The 20,119-nt window shown below is 46.5% G+C and overlaps 1 protein-coding gene across 2 annotated transcripts in view; it reads right to left on the bottom strand.

Moving 5' to 3' along the window:
• LOC126522973 (thromboxane-A synthase-like) overlaps window positions 1-13,401 on the bottom strand; it is a 34,133-nt gene extending 20,732 nt beyond the window's left edge. Inside the window, exons 1-3 of one of the 2 annotated variants that reach the window (XM_055066637.2) lie at window positions 13,311-13,401; window positions 11,561-11,613; window positions 9,743-9,839 (exon numbers count right to left, since the gene is read on the bottom strand). In XM_055066637.2, coding sequence (XP_054922612.2) covers window positions 9,743-9,839; window positions 11,561-11,613; window positions 13,311-13,322 — 162 coding nt within the window. In that variant the 5' untranslated portion in view covers window positions 13,323-13,401. Of the gene's footprint in view, window positions 1-9,742; window positions 9,840-11,560; window positions 11,911-13,310 lie in introns of those variants that run through there. The other variant, XM_072288768.1, reaches the window with a different exon arrangement.
• Between the last annotated feature and the right edge of the window lie 6,718 nt (window positions 13,402-20,119).

Raw genomic sequence — 20,119 nt, 5'->3', positions numbered from 1 at the left:
ATTGACCCTTCATGCTGCCTCTCGCTTCAGCGTTAACTAAGCGTCGCGAACACAGCGCACACACAACCTTCGAGCCGTCCGCGCACTTAGAATCTGTACTCATCGCAGTTCGCTTTCAAGATAGGGTCCGCGCGGCCACGCCATACGCAGCAGGCGCCTTAGTAGAAGCAGGCGTCTTCCGTCGCACGCTGTCTTCCGTGCGACGGAAGACAGCGCGCTTTCTCTCCGCTTTCCTCCCTCGCGCGCGCGAGATTGAGCCGCCGCCGTCGTCGGCACACCATCGCAAGCTTTCACTCGCACATACAACATACGGTGCGCGGTTACGATGTTATCACATCACAGCCGCGGCGACGGCGTCGGCAGAAATGCGCCTAGATTGTCCACATACTTGCTATCGCAATAAAAAATACAAGAAAAGACACACACAATACAGAACTGTTTCCGTGGGCGCTGTCACAATCTGCTAATACGTTACGTAGAGTTACACAGTGTCAACGTGCCACGAAGAGATTCTACGTCATACAGTGCACAGTCACAACTTGACGCACAGTCTGGTGTCTTTTAAATAACGCAGCAGCAGCGCCTTCATAGTGGCCGCGCTGATAGTCGTCTAGGCCAGTTTCCAAGAATGTTGTTCAACGTAAGGGAGAGTTCGTCCAGTTGGTTTAACGTATCTGAGAGGGCTGTTCTTTGCGGGTTGAAACGAACGCACTCACAAGGAAGGTGCGCGATTCTTTCGTTGCACACGCAGAAGTCATAATGTGGCCTGTTAGGCTTCCAATAAGAAAGGAGTACGCATTTGAAGATGCTACTCCAAGCCATACACGGACTCGAAGGAGCGGTAAATTCGGAGCGGTAAATTGGGGTCTAAGGTATGAAGGCGTGCACTTGTGAAGTTGGTTTAATGCCACAACACCAATGCTCAGTTACGTGCAAGCGCGGAAAGTTTTTGGCTGTGTCGGCTCTCGAAAGAGAAATGGCAGCGCAGTTGACGCTGTCATGGGCAGATCGGGCAGCTGGGTACGCTTGATCATTGACATGTGTGCCACAGTGACTAGGTGACCATTGATGTATTATATCGTGTCCTTCGTGATGAAATATTCGATGGTGGACTTGTGTGATCTCTGCGACGAGCTGCTCATGTGTTCGACCATGCAGCACTGAGAGTAAACTCTGGAGGGCTGCCTTGGAATCACAGGAGATTGACCATGGATGGGGTGGTTCCTTCTGAATGAAATGAACAGCCGCACGGAGGGCTGCCAGTTCAGCAGCTGTCGGTTATGATAAATCTCTTTAGTTGTATTTTGACGGATCTTGCTGGAATCACCACCGCGGCTGCGGAAATTATAGGTGTGAGTGATTCATCGATGTAAATATGTACGCGACCACTGCGAACCATGTAAAAGTCCTAATGAGGCCTTTTTCAGGGCAAACGATTGCATGTTCGCTTTCTTCGGGAATCCTGGGATGGTGACGCATATTTCACATTTGAGCAGACACCATAAAGGTGGGTATAGTCTCATTTCAAGCACGTAGTTCTATGGAAATGGTTGGCAACAGTTACACTACTGAAAGTAGTGTGTGGCCTTTATGCGGGTAAAGCGGCGAGATGGTGAGAAGGTAGTCGGGCAACGTGCCGAATATGCACCCTAAGAGCGTCGGTGGCTATGTACGTTGATATTGGGTGTTCTTGCGCAATTACAATTGTTGCCACTGAAGTCGCGCACTTTGGCAGACCGAGACGCTTCGTGAAGGCTTGAGCTTGTAGTCCCTGGAGTGCACGCAGGTTTGCTTTGCAGATGCTGCCTAGCACAGGGAGGCTGTATCTTGCGAAACCGAGAAACAAGAGATTGCAAACCTGCAGCCCTGACCACACCGATGTGCCCCATGACTTTCCGCCCAGAAGTTTGAGGGAGTGTTTAACCCCTTATTTAGGTATGAAACGTGCGGGCTGCATGATAGGTCGCGGTCGATAATTAACCCTAAAAAGCGGTGTTTCCGTGCGTTTTGAATTGCTTGCTCATTGATATTTACAGACTAAGGTCTCATTGCCTTCCGAGTGAGTTCAACAAGGCAGCAGTTCTCTGAAGGCCGCTCTAAATTCTCTTTTCGCAAGTACAACGATGTTAACGTAGTTCCCTTCTGTATCCATGCTCGTACCTGCAGTCATGTTACAGCAGACTCGCAGGTGCAGATGTCCTCGACATTGATTGAATTCTAGAACTGTGTTGCGCAAGCATCGGAGAAAGCCAACAAGCACAAGGTTAAATAGTGTCGGGTTCAACTCCCAGCCTGGCGGCACTCCACGGAATGTTTGGCGCTGAGTCGTGGCGCTATCCTCGGTCTTCACGAATAAATGTCTGTCGGTCAGATAACTGCACAGCCAGTGTAGAGTGCGGCCACTGATTACGGCTTCAGTCAGAGCCTCTATAATGACACAGTATGCTACATTGTCGTTGGCGCCTTTGACGTCAAGGAACAATGCCGCCGTGCGTTGTTTCAGATGTTTTTGATGTTGAACAAACGTGACCAAATCAATCACATTATCTATGGATGAGCGTCCACGCCGGAAGCCAGCCATAGCATCTGGGTACACGTTGTAATTTACCAGGTACCGTTTCAGGTGTGTGAAAACATTTTTTCTACGCAACTGGACAGAGTGATATGTTGGTACAACCACAAATCTAGCGGTGATATACCAGATTTGAGAAATAGTACCAAGCGGCTGCATCTCCATTTACGCGGAACCAAGCCGCTGCACCAAGACTCGTTGTCAATTGTTTATCAGCATGAGTCGTGCTTTCTGCCTAGATTGCCCAGGTGAAGAAGAACGCGTGAACTTCGCCAACGCCACTTCAGGGTCCTCCAACGAAAACATTACATTCATACAGGAATCCCGAGACTAAGGAGTGGCACATGGCGTAAGTGCGCGTTGGGGATGCAAGCCGGGAAGTCATGAGCGAAATTCCCCAGCAATCTCAATCTCTCGTGGACTTTGTTACAGAGCAAGGTATTTGAAAATAACACACTGTTGCGGTGATACGCGAAGTCCACGCGCGGTTCTCCGTATCTGAGATCAGCGCGGACATGGATCCAACGACTCACAGCATCGTTTCCATCTTTGAGATTGTGGCGCATCTTCTTTTGCATCCGCCTTGCCTCTCTGAGATCGTGGATGGGTTTAGTTCGCTTGTATCTTTTTTCAGCCCGCCCGCGAATTGCTCGTAGTCACTGCAGTTCAGCTTCAAATTCTTCATATTTCGGGAAAGGCTGAAAACCTCGCGTAACCACTTGCATGGATTTTTGAATTTCGCGTTCCAGGCTAGAAGGGTTTCCTTCCTAACATACTTCCTCCATGAGTAACCGAAACGCTGGACAGTCAGTTCGTTGGAGAGTCAGAGGAGTACTTAAATAGTCCCTGGATGCTCAGATATGTGCGAATAAGGTCACTTTCATGTGATTCGATGTCTGGGAACCATTGCACGTTTCTTTCAAGACTCCGAGAGAGCAGGGTCAAATCTAGGCAGCTGCTCTAGTAAGCCTTCGTAAATATCTCGGACTACCATTGTTGAGGCAATAAAGATCGTGCTGCATGGTAAACGATGCTAGTCTCCTTCCCCTGCAGCCCATCTTTAAACTCCCCCAAAGTGGATGGTGAGCATTAAAATCTTCGGTGAGAATCGAAGGGCCGGATGTCGATGATAATATGAGAAAAGGAGTAGCCGTCACCATTATAAGGTGACTACGTCTCTTTCTTTTATTTTCATTTTAATAATAAAGACAAACATGTCGTGCAGTAGTTTGGAGTCGAGGCGAATCAGAGAAGCAACGTAGACAGCGACAAGAGTAAAAACAAGCTCCTTCGTTTTTGCAATTAAACAAACGTACTGGTTGTCGTCGTGGGGCGGAACTGGGCGAAATACGCACGTCGGTTCACATCTTACATATACAATGACCGTGCTCACATGACCAAAAGTAGAGGGCATGAATGCCTCCTAGCCAGAAATGCGGATGGCATTCTGAACCTTTGGTTGACAAATCACAAGGATGGGAAAACTGTTTACGAAGACAAAGTGTTGAAAAAATATGAAATTCTAGATATGATGCCCCGAACCTTCCACTGGAATGGAGACGCTTTCTTGATTTCATTGCGGAAGAGAAGCGAGGAGTTGGCCATGGTGTTATGCGAAGCTTTAATGCACTGGAGTCAACGTGCCCATTACTTCCAGTGCGTTACGAGCAGCCCGAGTATACCATGTTTGTCAGTAGCAGACGCATGATATTTGTGGGAGACTTTAGCCTAGCAACCACTTGTTAATGCTTGTCTCACATGTGGTCGAATGCAGCGACATTGAACTTTTGTTGGCGAGTCATGTGCTGTGGCTCTGATGTTTGGCATGTATTCGGTAGCGCTGGCCACACCTCACTTGATGTAGCATCAATGGCATGGCCGCCTTTTCTAGCGAAGATGGGAACCTCTACGTCCCAATGCATTTGTCGTTTCTGTGGACAAGAACTCAGCCAGTCACAGCGGGTGGAACGCGCCGCGTGCGCCGCTAGGTTACTTGCAGCACCATCATATGGCGCTCGCCTCCGCGCATCCACAGCAGCGGCAGCTCTGGCTGTGCGGGAAAAAAAAAGAACCAGAAAGCTCGCCTTCGCCCATAGTGTTCGCCGTAAGCGTTTCCCGGTAAATATTGCGGTTGCACAAGGTGCAGTTCCCGGGAAGCGGCAACTGTAGTATACGAAGCAGGGAGTGACATATATACACTTTCATATGTAGGAGAAGAACCTACTTTGCAACGGATTTACTTTGTGTTCTGATAGCCCCATGGAAAGGCACGCATAGATATGACTCCAAAAGAGCAGCGTGAACACGATGAGTGGCGACGGGAACAGCAACGTCAATATGGACAACGACGTCATGCTCAGGCAAGGTAGGACGCAGTGGTTACTTACCAAAGCAAGTCACGCACGGTTAGGAGGCTTGAAGAGCAGCGCGAAAACGGTGAGCATCGAAATGAAAAATATTAGTAAATATGCACAGCCGCGTCGTGCTCAGGCTCTACAGCACCCAGTTCAAGGCTACGCCACACTGCTCTACTCATCTAGCGGATCAAGTGATACCACACCTTAGTTGGCCAACCACCTCCACGGCATGGTTTGAAGCCAATTTTCTTTTCGATGACATGCATGGTCTTAGTGGAGGCAGATGGAAGAGAAGGCGGCCTTGCCGGACAAGGTTTATATGTTCCTTGACCCGGAAGAAGGCGCCGTTTCCCCATCCACTTTCTTGGGTATTTATGTTTCCTAGTAGAACCCTTGGAGTGTTAGCCAGCGCCACCACTAACAGGCCTTGGCGACGGACGTAGAACATCCTTTCTGCCACAGGTGTCACGAGAATGTAATCATTTTGAGTGAAGGCAACCGGTCAGTAAAACCCCACATGCTACCTGAAGGCATCAATGTTGCCGGATCGGAGAACCTTGTTATGAAATAAACGAGAAGAAATTGGGTTAACCGAGGGGCCCGATTTTTATTAGTCATATCATAAGAAGCCAACAAACACTGACACCAAGGACAGCATCGGGGAAATTACTTGTGCTTAATAAATGAAATAAAGAAACGATAAATTAATGGAAATGAAAGTGCATAAAAAAACAACTTGCCGCACGTAGGGAATGATCCCACAACCTTCGCATTTCGGGAGCATCGCACACAATATTAACAACCAACCGACTAATTGGTGGGCGGCCCTACAATGTCTCTTGTAAACGAGGGTGGTGATATGGGCTTGTTGGTCGGTCATCATGGAAAGGTATCTGGATAGCGCAACAAAACAAGAACACAAGAAGAAACGAAGACAAGCGCTAACTATCAACAGCAAAAATTTACCTCCGCGATCGGTCGTATTTATATGCCCAAATGACCACGCGCATAGCAATATCAACCATGAAGTTGCAGTTACATGACGGCATAAAAACAATCTAAAGAAGGCACATCAGGAAAACACTAAAATATCTAAATGACATATTGCAAATGCGGTGACTTTTCATGCGACGTGCAAATAATCTAACTCCCTCGCGGACAATGATAGTGAGGGTTTGCTGATTCATTGATCAGCGGCCAAGAGGATTTGCTCCGTTTGTATTATTAATCTTACACACTCGAGCTTATCTCTACCTATAATAGTGGTATCTTCTAGAAGTGGACGACATTGCCGACGTGTACACGTTTTGCAATGAAAAGAAAACCGTCGCCCGATACACTCTGCCACTTATTTCTGTGCTCCCTTATCTTGGTCTTTGGTCTCTTGTCAGCTCTTCGTCGCGCGTCTTGTGAACAACTCGTGTCGGAGATACGACAAACGCACCATTATATGATCGCGAAAGGACACTACGTCGTGCTTCAATGGCTACCGGGTCATTGCGGTATCTCCGGCAACGACCTCGCCGACGAAGTTGCTAGGAAAGGAAAGAAAGGAGCAAAGCTTGTTTCTGCACCTTTATTGAGGACTGACGCAGTACAACACTTAAGCAAGCTAGCGCACCGTATGGCATTGGAGAAGTGGAGCAGACCTGAATTTACCTTGCATAGACTGCATTCTCTCCTCTTTTCTATGCAACTGCGGATGTTACTTGGGATTCCGCGAAGTGAGGAAACAATGCTGCGCCGCTTACGCTTGGGTGCTGCATTCACCAACGCATATACGTGCTTGATTGGAATGGCTGATAGCGCCGAGTGCAATGCCTATGCTGTCGAGGAGACTACAGAACACCTACTGTGCTACTTCCCATCTTTGGAAAATGAAACACATGACCTCTGTACAGCTCTAAATCAGTTGTAGATAGAAAACCGTTCATCTTGAATAGTATCTTAGGACCACGGCCACGCATATCGCAGCTACAAAGACCAAAAAAGCACTGCTGCGATTTTTGAAAGCTACCGGATTGAGTGACCGTCTGTGATTCGGACTGAGCGACCGTCGGTGACATAGAGTAGAAAACTGTTACCACGTCGGCGATATCCACAGCGGACTTTCTTTTCTTCTCTTAATCTGTCCCTGGCCTTTTCCCTTCCCCAAGTGTGGGGTAGCCAACCGGGCTCAGTCCTGGTTCAGCTCCCTGTCTTTCATTTACAATTTTCTCTTTCTCTCTGTTGCTCTCCTGTCGAGCGTAGAAAAATAAAACAATAATCAAGTTGCTTTACGAGTTCCCTTGACGAGGTGCGCGCTTGTCGCAGTGCAGGAAATGCAGCATCGAGCGCACGTATCCGGCGCACAGTGGAGGCCACTTAGAAGAGGCGCACAGCTGCATGCTTGTTCTCGTTTCCGCATCGACAATTGCCTTGAGAAATATAACGCAAACGTAGGTCTGCTATTAAGGGGAATGAATGGGGCGCAATACAGGCATCGACGTTTAGTGCCATAGTGATTAGGTATTTCCTCCGTATTATCGTTTTTAGGGAATGCGGGAAGCACATGCAAAAGCTGTTGGCGTCTTACTGTGCTGCAGGTGGCCTGTGGAAGTGATTAAAAGCAGCGCGATGGCAACGCCTCTTGACACCTCGCGATGTCGCATTTAAACACATTGTAATAGAGACTTTCTTGATTTGCATGACTTGGGCCAACGGCACTTGTGTCTCGCTTGTGTCTCGTCCTTGTTCCTTTGTGGTTGCACGTGTTAGTGCTGTTTTATTTGGGAAACCAACGGCAGACAGAAGATGAAAAAAGATTTCTCAGGATTCATCGGACTATTACGCAAGAGAATTGATATTTACGGTAGCACTTTAGGTGCGATGCTGGTCACCACCCTGCTTTTCTTGCTATCTTGTTTGTTAATGCGAATGAGTCTATATACCCACTCTGTATAGGATCGAAGATGACTCGTGTGACATGAGGGTTCAAGAAATGAAAGGAACAGTGTTGAACGAAATAAGCGTAAGAATTTAATCTGATATATATATATATATATATATATATATATATATATATATATATATATGCGCAACCAAGATCCCAGGCGGACTTTTTCAGACAAATGTTGATGAGCTTTGACAAAAGCTCTGCCAGTGATTGTCTTTCCCCGTTATTCTGCGGGCAGATGAACAACACGCGTCCTAGACTCAGGTATATTGCACTCTTCTCAGTCCGATCTGTCGGCGCGGTCGATGAGGTGCAGGTAGCGCCGATGAACCCCCCCCCCCCCCTCTCTTCCCATAGTCGTAACCTATGAGTCAGGCACGCGGCACTTGTCGTTATAGTGCGCAATAACTTGAGTTGTATCTCGCATCAAGGTCACGACGGCGGCGACTACGGTGACTCGGCGGCGCCCAGTATGCCTCCGCCTTTTAGCGCAGTTGGGTATAAAATAGAGCTTTTCGCCTGGATGACAAAAGGGCATGAATACTTCCGTAGCTATATTGTGGCCCATCTTTGCCTCCTCAGTGGCGAGTTTGTTTCCGTCTTCATCACCAGTGCCCAGCCCTTCAATTTGCTGAAAAGCGATACGGCGGAGAATTGTCGGGCGAAATCGTGTAATTATTACCACGCCTTCAGCAAGGAGACAGTTGGATTTTCGTTTAAGGACCTAGTGTATCACTTTCTAGTGTTGGTGTTGTGCCACAAAGTTCCGTCCAGATTTCAGACATGATATGACATGACATGATATGAATCTGACATGAATGACATGACATGATATGATATGATGACATCGATATGAAAAAAAAAGCATCACGGATGGCTACAACTTCCGCCGCCGTTGATGTAGTTTGGTGGTCGAGGGCATTTACTAATTGCTACACTTGGTATTATGAATGCCGTGTCGGAGGTAGTTGAGGACTCCGGCCTGTCAGTATACGCGTGTGTAGAAGTGGCATATTCTGCAGAATTGTGCGATAATGCTAGTTGCCGAAAGTCACATAAGAGCGTATACGCAATTTTTGGTAAATCCTGCAATCGAGTGATTCCCCGCAGGTCCTGACAACGTACATGCTGGCACGCTGGCTACATTTACAGATGCAAAACCTGAGTGGATGGCACAACTACGATAGGAAGCGCATTTTGAAAACGCGCTATCTGGACGCCGCATGCGAGTGGTCGACAGACGTTGACTGTCCTGGCGGATCGCTAGTCATCGATAGTCTAGATGTTCGCAGCAGACGTCTATAGGACAAACGTGCATTGGTGTGGGCGCTTGCAAAGTCTACTGTGACTTAGAAGGGTAATGGTTTTGGCTAATTGGTTTTAAATTTTACACTTTATGGTACAGCGCGAAGCGGTACAGGGGACATAGGAAAAAAGCGAGGACAAGCGCTTACTGACAACTGATATTTTATTGCCTGATACATGGTGTTATATAGAGAAAACAGCGCGAGAACGACGTTAAAATGTATGTCTTTATAATGTTTTTTATCTTTCCTTTTTTCATATTTATCGTTTTTTTGCATATACATTTTTATGTCGTTTTCGCTCTGTTTTTTATCTGTAACGCCTTGTATGAGGCAGTAAAATTTCAGTGAGCAGTAAGCGCTTGTCCTCGTTTTTTCCTGCGTCCCCTGTCCCGCTTCTCGCTGTACCACACAGTCTGTACTGTGACTGTTCGCGAGGACTTGGGGCAGCAGCACTTTCCGAAAAATAATTGTATAGAGCAAATGCGCCTGCCAATGCCGAAAGGTTCTTACGAACGAGTTTTCGCCCATTTGTTATTTCATAACAGTATGTTCGCCAGAACCGATGACTCACGCTTCTGTCGGGGAAGTCGTGGAAATCCTTGATCTGAACCTTCTTTAGAAGTTCCAAGTCTGCCGTAAGAATGACCGGCCGGTGTCCGTTGAAGTACCTGGGAAAGAAAAGTGGCAGTTTCGGCCGAAAGGCGAAGCATCGGTTGAGAGAGCAAATTAGCAGACAGCCATACTAAGTAAGGATAGTGCTCTTATCGGCCGTATCAACTTGTAAGCAGTCGCTAGATGACAAAATTAACAAACATTGTGTCAGCGCGCACAGCAAACATGAACACATCGCACTCGATGACCGCGGACACTCGCTGTCGGAACGCTGGCGTGAGCAAGCGTGGCAGCAACAGCGAGTGAAGCGACCTTCGTGCTGTGTATCGCTTCAACGCAAGCTGAGCGCCGCGAACACATAGCACGTATTAAACTACGAGCCGTCGACGCACCTACACTCTGCCCCCAACGCAGATCGCTCTCAAGATACGGCCGCGCGACTGCGCGCAGCCGCCGCGTACACAGTTGCAGCCGGAGTAGAACGCCCGCCCCCTTCCCCTCCGGTGCCTCGCAACGCTGAGTTGCTCGCGCGCGACGGAAGACGGCGCGCTTCCTCCCGCTCTCCTCCCTTTCGTGCGGGCGAGATTGAGCTGCGATCGTTGGCTCCCCTCGCAAGCTTTTACTCGCACATACAGCGTAGGCCGCGCGGCGACGCTGTTATCGCCCTTGGACTTTATACGGAACAGCAAGGCGACGCGGACCGCAGAAATGCGCCTGGAGTGCCCATGTAATTGCTATCGCAGTAATAGCCGCGGAAAATACGCTCACCACAGGCCGCACTGACGCCGAGGTCTTGTGAAGATGTTTACATCGACGTTCAAAGTATCTCGTTTGCATGCAGCTTCAAACGAGGTCGCAAGTACCAGACTCGTCACCTCACGAAGTGACAAATACTGAGGTAGCAGGTACAACCACCTTGCCAGCACTAGGTAACTTACATTCAAGTGCTTGCATGAAGGCTCCTACGCAACAATAACGAAGTGCTCTACGTGGCGGGGAAGTTCGTGAACAAACTTATTAGCGAAATTAACTTTGAAGTATGAGATAGAGCCTTCTCGGTGCAGAATTTCGCTGCTAATTGGGGGAAAGATTGCCGTGGATATTATAAACGCGACCAGCAATCGGCAACATTAATGAGGGACTTATAGACGGGCACCACGCCGATGTCATCTTTATGAAAAAGAAGACACGCTTTACAAGAACGTTTATATACGACCCTAGAAAATATAGAAACGTTCATGTTGCCCTTGACTGTACTAAACATTATTAGTTGTAATATAGCAGACGCCGAATCACGGATCAAAGAGGGACAACACCTAACTTTTTCGGTTACCTTACGCTCAAGGATATATATATCTATATATATATATATATATATATTGCCGGTATTTTGGGAGCGATAGAGGAATCTTTCTGATGATATCTGTTTTGTTTTCTTTTTTGAGAGAAAAAGTCATGCGACAAAGTACGCTTTATGAACTTTGTGTTTAATGGCATCGGTCAACTAGAGCGGCTGTTAGCGATTGCACGTTCTGATATTTCGATGTACGTAGGATTTGGTGCGTCTCTGCTGCGCTTAAACTTACGCGCTTGTAACGACGTTTGAACGTGCAAATTTTAATAACAGCCAAGCTATCTTTCAATACGTGCTTGGCTACAAAGGCGTTCATCCCATACATTGCACCATCTAAAATTTTGCAACCAGATCAACTATTCTTACTGAAGCAGCGAAAATATTAGGAATGAAGTATATCTGGAGAAACATCAACTGTCTTACCCAACAACATCGCCGTACTTGTCGATCCATTCACGATAAGCTTTGGCTGGCGACTGTAAAAAAAAAAAAGAATATAGCAAATACAAGGTGCCTTCCTGTTTAAAGCGAACAACAAACATTTCACACTTATTAATCAGCCTGAAGACAACACAAGACACAGAGGTAGAAGGAAACAGACAACAAATATCTAAACGCCCCAGACAGGAGTTGAAGAAGGGTACAGGTCACTTGATCCAGGATTACTCCATGAACACAGGAGCTATCTACGGCGAGAATCTTTCGTCAGCTGTTGGGTGGCCGTTGTTCACACGCGTCGGACTTACCCTACAGCTTTGATATCCTTCCTCAACCCCGAAACCTTGAGTTTAACGCCGAGGTGCCTTACTGCCCCCTTTTACATAGCCCTCTTTTATTTTTTCGGCCAGTGAAGTTCAATCTTCAGTGACTTCACCTCGCGCTCGTCTCCCGTCCGTTTTTCGTTAAGTCATTGGTAGCCGAACCGTTTGTCAGCAGATCTCGACTGCAACGTTCTCGTTCTTGACTGCTCCTACGATGTGCTTCTTGGCAAACTGTTTTACTCTCTTGAGATCAGAACACTGACGAGGCTTGCGTGCTGGTTAGTCGAGGTGAAGAAGGGAGGCGCCACTATCGTGCTACAGAAAGATGATGAAAGGACATGAGTACAGAAACAGGCTAAATGATGTGTTGTCTGTGTTGAGTGTGCGACATGGCATTAACTATCAAACGGTTACCTTTTGTGCTATCCATCGCCAATCGACTTGCTCGACTCAACATCGTCACTTCAGCTACTTGCACGAATGTTTGGTTTCTTCGTAGTAAGTATTTCAATTTCAGGTGAATTTACTCGTTGAATCAGCGCTTTACTGTACTCGGCCGTCCAGTTTGCCTTCAGTTTGCACAAACTCTGGCACAGCTTTTAAATGTTTTCATTTTCGTTTATATTTTCTTGGCGACTGCCCCCTACGTTCTTCCGTCGCCATTGTTGAGCCGCCTTCTCGAAATTATTTGTCTTTTTAAGGGCAAGATGGCAACTTCCCTCTGTTAAAACTTTTCCAAGCATGCTCCCATGCGACCAGTTCATGTGCTATATGTTAACCCTGCGTACTCTCAGCTGACTCCTTACAAAAGATCTGCTGAAATACCAGTATTGCTATTGCATATTTTTCAACATTAGACAAAGGCAATCTCATCGATATATAAATATTTCTTAGAAACTTTTCCTCCTTCTTGTTCTTTGGTACTTATACCGTAAAAGAAAAAAAAAATCTGTGAAAAGTAGATACGGCCAAGCTTGCTGTAGCTTGCCATGGGTTCGAAATTGTGAACATTTGTCGTCGTATGGGCGAACTCTGCCTTCGCTTTTCTCTACCAATCCTGGATTACCTGGTGTTACTCTTACGGGCAATTTTTTTTCTTTCAGGCTTTTCCAAACCTTTCGCATCAGAATCATCGTTCGCTGTCTTAATGTCAACAAGTGCGACTCAAAGCTGCTGCAAGTTCAAATCTAAATTGTGCTTTTTATTCAGCATGCTAAATGTGGCACCTCTATTAAACTGTAGCCTCCGAGATGGCAGCTGGTATAGTTTCGGATGTTAAAGAACGATCGTTATTCTCCCACTGGTCCCGCGCTCCTGGGGCCTCGTTTAGATGCAAAAACTCTGTCAGCGGATTTATGCAAATTAACTTGCGACTTCATATTTCGTTAGCCACAAAAATACCTGCAACTTACTTTTCTGTACATTTCCAATATGTTGCCAAAAAAGATGTTTGGTGTCGGCCCTGGTATTCCCAATTTCTTGAAGAAGTTGAAATGGTCTCTCCTCTTCCTGCAAAAAAGCGATCGAAACACGCGCGCAATGTTAAAATGCAATGTACAAGTATATTATAAAGAGCACAAAAGCGCAGCGAATCGTAAAAAATAAAAGTTAAAAAAAAGGTTTTCCGGATAGAGGCTGTTGCTGAAGATAACTAGCGATAGCACTTTGAGGTTTGTCTTACACATGCTACCGCAGACCTAGGTACTCTTACTCAACAATTCCCGCGCCAGCAGCGCGCTGCAGACTTGCGCTAGCTTGACGCAGTTACTACGCACCTTGGTTGCTTGGTTGTTCCACCACATGGTTGTCAACCGGTCTATGCACCTACGAACCTCCCTTTGTTTACCTCTCATCTTGCTCTCAATCTGAAAGTTTGCTGTGCTGCATTCTTGTGACACCACGTGCAGGCTGACGGACTTGCGCCAACTAGGCGCAGACACTGAGCGCCTCAAAGTCTTCTCCAGCACAAGGAAGTCGGCCGGCCTATATGCCGGCGAATCTCCCTCTTTTCCTCTCTTTTTACGCTCATTGTATTTCAAAGTTTCCTGTGGTGAAGTTTTGTAGCCCCGCATGGCAGCCATCAGTAATGATAACTATTGACTCTGAGAAATTTTTGTGCTATCTTTGGCGTTTTTCCAGCCCCCTTTCTGTCTTTGTTCTTTTTTGCATGATTTAAAATACGACACACCAGAGGCTTCAGACAAGATGAAATGAACCAGTGCAAACACTAAGCATAACTTACTATCGGACGCAAACGCAATACGTTCCACGTAGGCGTACTTTTCCACCACTCACTTTATGCGAGTCTTTAGAGCTTGTGAGAACACGTGAAGCGGGGAAATACATATTGGACTCTCTGCTATAGTACTCCCATTGGGCCGTAGTGCTGATAAACGTTTAACAATGCCCGTCGCTAAAACTCCATTTCAGATATCTTTCTCAATAGCTGACAGCTATTGAAACTAGAGGTAATACCTGTATACAGTTATTAAAACATTTTGACCGTCAATACGACGACACTGCTTGGCACGGAAAAGTATCTTCATCTGACTCTGTCCAGTTCATTCATATACCGTATGAGCATCGTCCCACCTTCTCTTCGGTATATTATATGCTCTGTTTACTTTCGATGCTTCGAAATGCGACAGAGGTAAGTAGTGGTCTGTCGGGTGGCCCAAACATGCAGCTGGCTCTGTGTATAAATGGTGTCCTATTTCACAATAACGCTTGCATGCCGGTTGAAGTTCATTAAAGGGAAGCTGAAAGGTTTTCCAGAAAAATGAGTGAACATCTGTACATAATGGTTTTCAACCCTCCGAATTCGAATATCGTATCGAAATTGAGCGAAAGAAAGCGCAAATATATTTTATTTCGACGAAAAGTGCAGCAGCGGACACGCCCAGCTCGCGCGTCTCGTTTCCGCCTGTGATTGGTCGGGCGCCTCGTGACGTCAACACTAGTAACCGACCGCTGCCGCTACACATGAAGCGCGGTGCCAGGTAGTTTGGTGCTGTTTTTCTGAGACGGTAATGGAAAATTTAGAGAAACTGCGTTTTTCTGAGGAGTTCGGTGTTACTCCCTACATGTACGAGCCGATTGCGAAGAGCCGGCCTCTCGAAGAAGCAAAGGATGCTGGTGCGAGCAGTGCTTTCGACGCGAACGAAAGCAAAGTCTTGGGATCTCCTCGTGTTGGAAATGCTCTTTGGTGAGTATGTTTTTTGCAAAGCAATCTAGTGATCTCGCCGATCTTTCGCCGATCTAGTGAGCTCATTTCCGGTCAAAGAACTGTAGTGTTGTGTTCCTGCACGCCTCCTCGTGGAACGTAAGCGGGGATGCGATCGTCGGCATTTGTGCTCTGTCCAAAGCTGTCGGGAATCTACAAAGACGGTTTAAACGCGTGAAAAGCTTCCCAGTTCATGCAGTACGTGTAGCGACCTTCATCTGTTTACTACCACGTTGACTACCACTCACGTTGATTACCACTCACGTTGATTACCACTCACGTTGATTACCACTCACGTTGACTACCACGCACGTTGACTACCACTCTACATACACGCAGACGCACCAACAAAGGAATGCAGGGTCGATCGAAGCAGATTACGATGGCACGCACGCAGAAACAAGCGTGGTCAGGCACGGTCGCGGACGCTGCGAAGGAACGAAACACTAGAGTTGACGTCACAACACCGCGGTTTCCGGTCTCCGCTCGCATCGTCAGCGTCAGCAGCAGCGCGCGGCATTCGACGGGGGGCGGAGCTACAGCGCAATTTCAACCCACGATTACGTCGCTCCTAATTGAAAAAAAAAAAAACATATTTTACCTACATGGTTTATAAGGTTCCCGCATCCGTATATGAGCGTCTTATTTAATTCGACAGACTCTTCAGCTTCCCTTTAACCCCAGTGGCTAATGCGATGGAGAGAGACAGAGAGCAAATGATAAATGAAAGGCAGGGAGGTTAACCAGGACTGAGTCTAGTTGGCTACCCTACACTGGGTAGAGGAAAAAGGGGACGGTAAGATTAAAAGAAGAAGAAAAAGTCGACCGGCGATATCGATCGATCACTTAGTCCGAATCACAGACGGTGACTCAATCCGTTAGCATTCAAATATCGCAGCAGCGCTTTTGTGTCCTTTTGTAGCTAGGATATGCAAGGCCATGGTCCCAAGATCCTGTTCAAGGTGAACGGTTTTATATCAAACTGATTTAGAGCTTTGTAGAGGTCATGCCTTTCATTTTTAAAAAAATGGGCAGTAGCAGAGTAGATGTTGTATAGTCCTCTCGACACCACAGGCATTGCACTCGGTGCTATCAGCCGTTTCAATCAAACACGTATGTGCATTGTTGAATGCGAACGCAAGCGTAAGCGGCGCAGCCTTGTTTTCTCACTTCGCTGAAGCCCAGGTAACAGCCGCAGTCGCATAGATGGGCCGAGGGAATGCAATCGATGTTGGTTGAAGTCAGGTGTGTGCCACTTCTCCAATGTCATACGGTGTACTATCTTGCTTAAGTGTTGGGCTGCATCAGTCCGCGATGAAGGTACAGAAACCAGGGTTGCTTCCTCGTGTGCTTTCCTAGGAGCTTCGTCAGCGAGGTCGTTGCCGGAGATACCGCAATGGCCCGGCAGCCACTGAAACACGACGTCGCGTCCTTTCGCGATCATATGATGGAGCATTTCTGGAAGTGCAGCAGATACCCAATGTCGTGGTGGTGCTGTCATGGATCACCAGCTTCAAAATCCACAAAACGTAACTTTTATTTACGTGCATCTGCCTTCACTTATTTACTTACCTTTCTAATAGTCTTGTTTGTTTGTATTTTGCCATTAAACCTTTTTTAATACGAGTGCGATAACCCAGCTAGCACGCACGATACGCACAGGCACAAGAAGCCACCTGAAACCATTTCTCCAGCATTCGTTTAACTTGGTAGCCGTGCCGATCCGTAGCCTGGGAATGTGGTCCCGCATTCTTAAAGGTTCTTGTATGCGAGTGATTTTTGCCGTCGGCCGACCGCCTTCGCTGGTATATGTCCAGCGTCAGGATTGGTTGGGATTTACTCTTACGAACAATTCTAGCTTAAGATATTTTTTTTGTGAACAAAGGCCTTCTATTTTTTTAATATTGCCATACGAAACATGGAACGATAAGAAAAACGTCGGCAGCCGCCTGGCGCAACCGATTAACGGCACGTCGGTATTGTGGTAGACAGTGGTAGGCACCCACATATCGCGACGTGGTGGTTTGGACGACAGAGGACAATAACAGCAAAGGAAAAAGAAGAACAAATAATAATAATAATAATAATAATAATAATAATAATAATAATAATAATAATAATAATAATAATAATAATAATACTTTATTGCGCCAAGTATTGAAAAAATGTACAAACATGTACAAAAGAGAGAAAAAGAATGACGACAGGCATTTTACGTCCGCTCGATTAAACTCTGACTAAGCGATTTTTGCAAGTAAGTAAATATCCAGTTCACCCCGGTATATCGAGGAAACTGCAGTCCCAGGGAAACTCGCGTGTCAAAATTTGCAATTTTCACGAAAGCGGTTCGGGAACTACAGGTGAAATGGAGTCAATAATACCCGTTGGCATGAATTACCGCCGGAAGTGACCCGACTGTCGCAACGCACACTGCTGTGTGTTGCGAGAGGGGCCCGCTCCTCTGTCGGAAGCGTGGGATCAGCGCCCGCCGTAATGCCGGCGAAGCCAGATGGCGTGTACAACACATGCCACTTGTAGCCCTGATTTGGGGCAGGCTCAGTGTACGCGGCGATCGCAAATGCGCCGAAATAAAGCTTTTCCGAGATATTTTCACGTCTACTGCTTTCATATACACGAGGGGGAGCAGGATTAAAAGACAAGAACCCCCAAAAAATGGCGAGTCACTGAAAAAAGAAATCAGTTCTACAGTTTTACGCGCCGAAAACCGCGATCTGATTATAAGACGTAGCGTAGTGAGGGGCTTCGGATTAGTTTTGACAGTCTGCGGTTTTGTAACGTGCGCCCAAGGCTCAGTCCACGAGCGTTTTATCATTTCGCCCCCGTCGGAATGCGAACGCCGCGGCAGGGATTGAAACCGAGAAACTCAGCAGAACAATGCCATTGTCACTGGACTACCAATGTAGGTGTCAAACCACTTAATAAAAAAATGTAGAAGAGAAAAAAAGAAGCTTGAGTAGTTTTGCGCACAGGGCAATCCACTGGCAGCGTTAGCTATCACAACCATTTGAATGGGTGTAAAAAAAAAAAAAGTTATCGGCGTATGTTATTCCTACTCATGCCCACGTTATTATGAAATTACATTATGAAGTTGAATAGCTGCAATTACTAATTAGCTTATATATGCATATTGTTGCATGCAGCAGTGTGCGTGACTTGCTGTGTGTGTATTAGGGCTCTCGTCGGAGTTTGTGATGTTTTCTTGAAATATAGTATAACTGGGTTGCATTATTCGGTTTGAACTGCTCGTTCTTTGTGACCATTCCTCTGCAATGAGTGCATCATATATATATATATATATATATATATATATATATATATATATATATATATATATATATATATATATATATATATATATATATATATATATATATATATATATATATGTACGATTGTCCACCTGCAGTGATACCAAGGAACACTCGCAGTAGTAAACAAACTCTGGAAAGCCACCGAGTGTAATTATATTGTTTCCCTTTAGTAATGTTGCGGCATCCATTGAGAAATGCGTTGTTGAAGTCGTTTATTATTAGCAGATCTCCGTTCTGGTCGTTATTTTCTGTATCACACTCATCGTAACAGTAATCATACTTTATCACTACTGCAAGGTAGCAATCTCCACCTCCGTGTGTTTTTCACTCAATTTACCCCTGTCAGCTGTACCCATTCTGTAGCGTCAAATCCCTCCACTTAATTCCCTATCGTCATCGACTGCGTTTCCCTTCTCTTGGCGACCATTGTTTAACTCTAATAGAACACCGCCTATCGTATGTGCGCAGTGCGTCACTTGCCCAGATCCATTTGTTTATATTAATACAATCTAGAATACAAACATCACATGTTGCTGTAAACCGTTTTTAAGGATAAAACGAAGTAAATAAAGAAGAGAACTAGTTGAGCAGCTTTCATATGAAAAGCACCTATTAAGCTCGTCGAATATTCGTATTTGGCACTGCATGATAAAAAGGATCTCACTAGGTATGGTAGGCATGTGTGTGTGGCGTGGTAATGGTGGTGAGTTGCAGCAATAGGCAAGTTTATCCCGGCGATCGTGGCCGGTGACTGTTGCGCCTGAGCGTCTCTTACTGTGTCGCTGCGGTACGTTACCACGTGTCCATCAAACCAGTCCCTTTAGGAGTGCGAGAAGAAGATGTGACGCTTCCTTGCGAGCTATGACTGACCCTTGTGGGAACACAAGGGGTTGCAGGCACGCATGCCGATCGAGTCTCCTTCTTTTGTAGGTTCTCAAGAAGGGCGTTCATTTTGTCTCGTTATTTTGGGCACGCCCACAACAAGCGTTCGATGTCTCTTGTATCGTTACATGCAGTAGACTTCGCAGAATAGGTACGGCCCGTCTTAATTAACCATGCTGGTGTACGATCCTTATTCCTTATTCGATATAGAAGCGATTCTTCCTCTCGACGAAGACGCTCGGTTAAGCAGGGCGTATGCAGTGGAACTCAAAGTGGCCAAAAGTGATTACGGGCGTCAGATTTTGTAACGGGATTACTCTTTGGCGCCTTGCCTTTAGAGGAATGAAAGAGCACTGCGTATGCAATAGTGTCAGCTTTTAAAGCGAAAGCTTTACTGGCCGCGAACTTGCGATTTTGACGTAGCCATGCTCCAAAGAGGCACATGACGTCACACTGCGTGCCTCGTCACACCGCGTTTCTCGTCGTTGCGCTCGCCTACGCTCGCTTCGTCAGCTGCGTCGCATGCCTGATAACATGTCGGAGGATTGAAAAGGAGAGCTCACGTGCGCCGCAACAACAGTTGAGGCGGCAGTATGGACAGCGACAATTCTGATAAGCAGGAGGAGTCCTGGAATCGACATTGGAACGAGGTGAAGAGGAAACGAATCGCCCAGGAAAAAGACGAACAGCGCGCCGAACGACTGGCTAAACGCCGCAACATAGCTAGACAACCAGACTAACCTGGTCTTGCAATCAAGATTAACGAAGGCTAACCATGCTATGC

The sequence above is a fragment of the Dermacentor andersoni genome, chromosome 6, assembly GCF_023375885.2.
Source record: "Dermacentor andersoni chromosome 6, qqDerAnde1_hic_scaffold, whole genome shotgun sequence".
Classification (NCBI taxonomy): Eukaryota; Metazoa; Arthropoda; class Arachnida; order Ixodida; family Ixodidae; genus Dermacentor; species Dermacentor andersoni.
Note: the sequence above shows the minus strand (reverse complement) of the source record. Positions and strands in the feature narration are given on the sequence as shown.